Consider the following 7,994-nt stretch of genomic DNA (forward strand, 5'->3'; position numbering starts at 1 on the left):
CAAGTTTTAATTTTCTTATCTCATACCATTGTTGGTCCTAATTTATAAAAATATTTTGACATTTTTATGTGAATTACAAAATATGATTGATATTATGAGTGTAATACCAAAAAATATATTATGAGTGTATTACTTATGTATTATTAGTGTAAAGATTTATACATAATTGATGTGTTATACATTATTCATTTGTATTGTTTTTTGAACAGACGATAATGATTAATTATGAATAATAGATGATATAAAAATAATATATAAAACTCTTATATTATCAATATATACATTTTTTTCTAAGAAGTCATAAATGACAAATTAAATGATAAAAACTTATAATTAAATATTAAGGTATCCCCTCACATTGTTGGGTAAGGAATCAATCTCTTTTGGGTTCGTGATTGTCTTTTCTAACAAGTGTTGCTCACAGGAATCAAAACATCGACCTTGTTGGTAATTGAATATCGCATACCAAAATTTTCTAACAAGACAAAAGCGCCCATAGTTGGCTAAACAATTGTACATATGAAAATATTCATACAACAAATTGAATAGAAAGATGATTTGCTCATTTACTGTTTGCTCCAACATTGCTGAGACATACCAAGTTAGTGAAAGTCTGCCATTTTCTTCTCTTGATGGGGAAAAGAAGTAGAAGGGACCAATAGGATTAAGGCACATGTATCATTTTTTGGTAGACTTTGTAGAATGATTTTTTTATGGAGTATAACATCTATACATTGTTAGTGTAAATATTTATAAATACTCAATATATCATTCATTATTTATTTGTATTACTTTTTTGAAGACAACAATAATTAAACATCAATGGTAAATATTTATATTTAACGGTAGAAAATGATTTTAATGGGTTGCCAGCATAAATGATGAGATTGGTGTTGACAAATATCCTTCGTGGTACCACATTTGTGAACACGAGGTAGAGAATAGCAAATATTAAATAACAATCAATTGAATTAAAATCATCATATTTAAACAATGGAAAATTATGTTGTGAAAGTGTGAAACAACTATCACTTTTCTCATATCAAAATATATACACTAATAATGGATAGATAACATAAATACCAAGATTTCAACACATACTTTTATGCTTACTATATTCTTAAGTTTTTCAAGTGAAATAACTTATTAACTCTTGGAATTAGAAAATCAAAATTTAACAAAACTTATTTATGTACTTAATACTGAGCGATCTTCAGTAAAAAGCTTATTATTGATGAAAATTCAAAAGAATATGTCTAAAAGGTAAAATATTATATTTTATGCAAAAAAAATATATTTCAACAAACATTTAACTAAACATTATTTCAATTTTTTTCACCAGCTTACACAACATTCTCAATCCACATAAACGTGCTCTATACCCATTTTTCTCTTGCTAAAATACAACATAAATAAATAAAAAATTCCACAAAAACAACAATATAAATTATTTAAATCCCTCACAAATTTTATTTTGCATTAGATACTTGCCTGGTGATGAAATCCTTGACCTGAGAAATCAATTGAGCAGCCTCAGGCAATTCAGGAAATATGTAAAAACCATGTATCATGGTCGGATACTCAATTAGAGATGCTTCCTTCCCACATTTTCTTAACCATTCATAATACCTTTTCTGCCAATCTTGTAACGGGTCAAACCCACCCGTGAACACAAGAGTATTCGGATAATCCAGACCCGAAATATCAACACCATTAGGGCCACTTACATTAGCCACTTCATGGTCTCGGTTCGACCCTTCTGGCAAAAATACTTTCCAATGCCAATCCGCTATCTCTGCTGTAACTATTGGGGCTTCTTTAATTCGGATCTCAGATGCAGTTCTTTCCTCTCCTCCAAAAAATGGTTGTATTGATATTAATCCAATAACATTCACCACCTTTATCAATAAAATATCACACTTTTTAAATTAGTCATTAAATCTAAATCATTGAATTTTCATAAAATGGATGAATAAAATGTGAAGATAGTTTTTTAACTTACCCTTAAAGTAAATAAATACTCTCATGGTATTGCGAAAATAATACGGAAGCGTAAAATGAAATTTGTGGATATTTCTCATTGAATTTGATTATAGTACATGAATAGGTAAAAAACTTACTTAAACAAACTAATTAACAAACTAATAAAACATATGTGTTAAACGTGTAAAATGTGTAAAATGTGGTAGCTTTGTTCTTCAATAACCCCCCTCAAGCTGGAGGGTAAATGGCAATGACTCCAGCTTGATAATTCAATTTGATATCATGACAATGTAATAGATCAAAATTTCGATCCTAACGTGATTGGATTTTCTCAATCACTTGATCTTGTTGTTGTTATTGTTGATCTTGTTGTTGATCTTTTTGATCTTATTGTTGTTGTTGTTGTTGATCTTATTGATCTTGTTGTTGTTATTGATCTTGTTGATCTTATTGTTGTTGTTGTTACTCTTATTGATCTTGTTGTTGTTGTTACCATGTTGTGCCATTTCTACTAGAACACAATCCAATGGTCCATTATTGTAAAAAAAACTCTTCTAGCTGCAAGATCATGTAACTTGCTCTTGAAGCATAAGGTGTTCTTCCCTTACTCTTCAATATGGATCCTTGCACACCAAGAGCTCCTTTCAACAAATCTTTTGTAATATTTTAAGATTGTTTATCATAACTCAGACTCGTACACTATGAGTCAAGCATGTTTTTTAACCTTTGATCCATTCTTTATACCTCCATTGCATTAACACATTTCCCATTCACATCACTTCTCCTTATCAACATCCTTCTTGTTCTTGACTTTCTTGGGTAATATCTCTTCTTGGATGGTGTCTCCAATTGAAATTTTGTATATTCAACCTCCCAGTCCATTATACGCCATGAAGAAGAAGACGATGAATACTGTTTTGGGTCTTTGGTTCTCCCTCTCCACGTGTTAGAAATGATAGCAGCCTTTTCTTGAGCTTCCATTCTTTTCTTTTCCTTTGTTTTTTTGTTGTTGTTGTTCTTTCTACCTTTCTTTACTGCTTGTCTACAGAGATGTATTTGAGAATTCAAAATGCAAATGGAAATGGGGACTCACACAGAGGGGACATAGAAATGAAGGATTTTCCAATTATTAAATAGAAAGGGAATGATCACCACAAAATGCACCTACGCCGATGCTTTTAGAAGAGAGCCTTCAAACAATCATTGTTGAGGAGATTCTTGAGGTTGATGATTTGATTTTCCATTTGGCAATAAAAGCAGGATCTAATGATGATAATGAGTAAAAAATAATGAAGCGCAATGGTAGTAGAAACATCTTTATTGAAGGTGCTCTGATACCATATTGCAAAAATAATACGGAAGCGTAAAATGAAATTTGTGGATATTTCTCATTGAATTTGATTAGGGCATAAGACCTTATTTATAGTACATGAATAGGTGACAAACTTACTTAAACAAACTAATAAAACACATGTGTTAAATGTGTAAAATATGTAAAATGTGGTAGCTTTGTTCTTCAATACATGGCGTAACTAGATCATCTCCTTTTTCTTAATATTACTTCTATCCTCCTTATGGTAAGATATTTTCAACTAAGTTGACCATGCTAATAGAAGTTATTTTCTTTAATATTTTATAGAAATTACAATCTTATTCTCATTTAATATTATCAATTAATTAATAATCTCAATTATTAAAGCTTAAATGTACAATATTTGTGTAAAAAAATGTTGGTTTAGTCGTATAAAGCTTCACTAATCTACTAACGAGACATTGGTCTAATGGTATAAGACCCAACTTGATCTCAATGTCGAGTGTTTGATTCTTGGGAGCAACCACGAACCCCGAAAATGATTAACTCATTACCGAAAAATGTGAGGATATACTTTTAATAGTACCAAAAAATGAGATTTCTCTAATCTCATATAGATCAAAAAGTCAAGAATTCTATTATTGTGAACAACACTTATTTGACGCAAAAAAAAAAAGTAAAATATTCTTTAAAAATCGTAGTCTTAACTTTGTTAATATACTTCCTGATTAAAAAGAGTAAATTACACTCACGTCTCTTGAGTTTTAGTAATTACACTAATCGTCTATCCTTTTTTACACATGCACAAACCATCCTGAATTTATACATATATCTTACATTAATTAATACTATAGGCAAAATAGGTGTAATATTTTAAACTAGGATATTATAAGTGTAATCAAGATAAACAAAATATTATATATTGTAAATGCAACTCCAAATAGTATAAGAATCAATAAATTTTCATTATTTTTAGTTCGTTATAATATAATATAAGAATAATTTAAAATCTTCTAAGAATTATTAAGTCATTTAGTAACGAACCAAAAATAATAAGATATGTCAATTCTTATACTATTTAAATTTGTCTACATAATATATTATATTTTGTTTAACTTTTTATCCTCTACCATTTGAATAAGGAATTAATCTCTTTTGGAATGTGGAACTATCACTACCAACAAATGTCACAATAATTGAACCTTTGATCTTTTAGTCATTCTAGAGATCTAATAAGGTCTTACATCACTAAAATTATGTATTTTGTTTAACTTAATTACATATATCAATCTATTTTACTTAAAAGATCAAACTTATCTTTTATTCAGTAATAGTCAATGTAATTATATGTATAAATTAGGATTGATTTATACAAGTATAGAAAAAATATAGATGATTTATATAATTTTATTAAAATTGTGTCCTACGAATATAATAATAATAATAATAATAATAATAATAATAATAATAATGGAATACTTGGTTCTTCTACTGTACCTGAAGCTTCTGTTGGCAAACTCTAATAGCTACGTGATGAGCTAAGTTCCCACCCGCACTATCACCCGCCAAGAAGCACTTTGACACATCAGCTATCTTAGGCAAAACAGCGTCGTTTTCATCGAGGAACTTAAGCACGTCAAAACCGTCGTCGTATTGAGAAGGATAGCGATGCTCTGGGGTAAGACGGTAATTAACTGAAACAACAACAGCTGGAAATGAACTGCAGAACGATCTGCAAACGCCGTCGTATGCCGTTGATGCCGGAGACAAGAACGAGAAACCGCCGCCGTGGAAAAACACGACGATGGGGAGTTTAGCATCAGCGTCGGAGGAGGAGGGGACGAAGACGCGGAACCAGAGGTTGCGCGTGGAATCCACGACGACATCGGAGGAGGAGACACCGTTGACGGGTTTGGGGTTGGGTGGGAGTTTGGAATCAAAGAAGTCGAAGAGACGGCGGTTGACGGTGCCATCGGAGCGGCGAGAGGCGGAGAATATGGTGGAGAGGAAGTAAACGGCTAAGCGGGTCTTCCATGGAAGAAGTGGTTTGGTTTGAGGAGAAGCCATTGGTTGTTGTTTGGAGAATGTAGGGTTGAGTTGAATCGGTTGGGTTGACTCAATGGCTGAAATGGAAAGTAGAGTAAGCTTTTAGTTGAGGAGTGGGTGGGTGAGGAATGAGGATAGATATATTTTGGGTTCTGGTTGTTGAGATGTTAGACGGGAACATTTATAAATGATATATTTTCATTTACTTTTTTCATTAGTGGGGATATATTGGTTTGGTTCTTTAATTTGTATCTGCATGTTAAAAATAATCATTTAGTGCTAAAATAACATTTCTACACTAATTACATATCAAATAAGTATTCTATTAAGAATAATATTGGTCTAATGACATAATGTTTCATTAGATCTCAAGAATATGACAATTAAGAGTTCAATTTCTAAAACGATATTTGTTGAAAGAGATAATCACTCACCCCGAAAGAGATTAATTCTTTCACCTGCTATGTTTTCTATTTTTTCTTTAAAAGGAAAATAATTATGTAGGTGGGATGATGTGATGGTTTGAAAATTCAACAGAGATATATTATCTTATATATTTTCTTGTGCTAATAATAATACATTAAAAACAAAAATAATAATAAAGTTTTAATTATTTTAAAGGATATATCTTGTTTTTATTAATTATTGACACCCTTCTGTATAGTAGAATGGCCTCCCTAGTAGGTATAAACACCTATTCTGGTATAATTAATGAAATAGAAAAATATGTACGTATGTAAGAATTTTTTATATTATTATTATATCTTATATTATTTATTTTCGACAAAAAAATTAAGAGTTTAATTTCTAAAATGATATTTGTTGAAAGAGACAATCACTCACCCGAAAGAGATTAGTTCTTTTACCCGCTATATCTTCTATTTTTTCTTTAAAAGGAAAATAATTATGTAGGTGGAATGATGTGATGGTTTGAAAATTCAAGAGAGATATATTATCTTATATATTTTCTTGTGCTAATAATAATACATTAAAAACAAAAATAATAATAAAGTTTTAATTATTTTAAAGGATATATCTTGTTTTTATTAATTATTGACACCCTTCTGTATAGTAGAATGGCCTCCCTAGTAGGTATAAACACCTATTCTGTATAATTAATGAAATAGAAAAATATGTATGTATGTAAGAATTTTTTATATTATTATTATATCTTATATTATTTATTTTTAGTTATTATCTATTCTTAAATAAAAGTAATAAAAAATAAATAGATGAATGATATACTGACTATATATAAATCTTTCCATTATTAGTACATAAATATTACACTATTAATCAACTTAAAAGTATAAGTTTTAATGATAAAAACACATAACTATGTATGTTTCAAGTTCAATGTAATCTTATAATTTCTTCGTATAAATTATTTTATTGCTTTATTCAATATGTTAGGATTAAGGAATCCAGAAATAAGATATTAGGATTTGAGAAGGACTGAAGGGACAAACATGCAAACAGTTTTAAAAAAAGACCGATAATAAATAATTTTGACTTCATATATTAAATCAAAATGTCAAAGAAGAGAGTATAAGTTGGTTTTAAATAATTCATTAATTATTAACTTGAGATTTCCACAATTTACCCTTGACTTCAACATTTAACAAAGGGTGGAAATTTTTGATTTTTGTAAAATAGAGGAAACTTAACACAAGGATATGGTTCAATTTGGTTAATATTAGATTTATATGTTGGAATCAAAATCGATTATGAATGGTTCACTTCAATGTTTTTGTTTGTTTTTAAACATCCCACAACATTTCAAACTATTTCATAATGCATTATTTGTCCATTTCAACAACCATTTTAAATAACAAATCTTTTGTGAAATAAAAAAAAATATTTTTATAGAATTTCTTACTCAACAACTATTTATGACTATGAATTTCTTCCTTCATAGATTTTATTTATTGTGGATATATTTAATAATTATGAGTTTCTAATTAAAACAATGGCCAAAATGACATAACAATATATTTTTAAGACTTCAACAATTCAAGTTCATTCTCTATATTTATGGGAATAAATAAATTATTTCCAAGAATCAATTGTCCTCATTTCATACTAAGTATAGGTATTTACTTATCAATACTTTTGTCATTCTAAAGCAACATCATAAAAGCACATGTGATAATATCCATCCAAATACCCTGACTAAAATACATAATAACTATGATCCATTTATAGGAATGCAATTTCTAGTTAGTTTTAGTTGCATACATACAAATAACTTACAACAGGGTGCCCCNCCCAATACACAAAAACATAATACAAAACATAACACCTAAGATAACCCATTTAACAGTCTTCCAAAATACCAAGTATCCATCATATCATTCCAATCACACATCAACACTATATTCCTATGTTAATAGGAACCTGATTCTCTACCATCTCTTGGGGAGAAGTGTTGCTTGTTATCTGTATGATAAACAAAGAGAGAGTAAGTTATCCTTTTAAGGCACAATAAGTGGAATTATATGGAAATTAAGTATCATAACATAAACAATATACCACAACATTAACAATCATAGCTCAACATAAACGATCGTATAACACATCATAAACGATCGTATAACACATCATAAACAATATGATACAACATAAATGATTATAACACAATACAAACAATCAC

General features: G+C 29.3%; 1 protein-coding gene across 1 annotated transcript; it reads right to left on the bottom strand.

Annotated features, from left to right (window-relative positions):
- On the bottom strand, window positions 1,258-5,473 carry LOC109352104 (probable carboxylesterase 18). The gene is made up of 2 exons (XM_019593918.1): window positions 4,793-5,473; window positions 1,258-1,898 (listed from the first exon to the last, which is right to left on the bottom strand). The coding sequence occupies exons 1-2, from the start codon at window positions 5,360-5,362 to the stop codon at window positions 1,470-1,472; spliced, it is 999 nt and encodes a 332-aa protein (XP_019449463.1). The 5' UTR covers window positions 5,363-5,473; the 3' UTR covers window positions 1,258-1,469.

This window comes from Lupinus angustifolius, chromosome LG07 (assembly GCF_001865875.1).
Source record: "Lupinus angustifolius cultivar Tanjil chromosome LG07, LupAngTanjil_v1.0, whole genome shotgun sequence".
Lineage (NCBI taxonomy): Eukaryota > Viridiplantae > Streptophyta > Magnoliopsida > Fabales > Fabaceae > Lupinus > Lupinus angustifolius.

Bases quoted from the DNA above. Each gene is read 5' to 3' on its own strand.
- LOC109352104 (XM_019593918.1), bottom strand. From the start codon at position 5,362: ATGGCTTCTCCTCAAACCAAACCACTTCTTCCATGGAAGACCCGCTTA. The intron at 1,899-4,792 runs GTACAGTAGAAG...TTATTGATAAAG, and splicing joins TTTGCCAACAGAAGCTTCAG to GTGGTGAATGTTATTGGATT.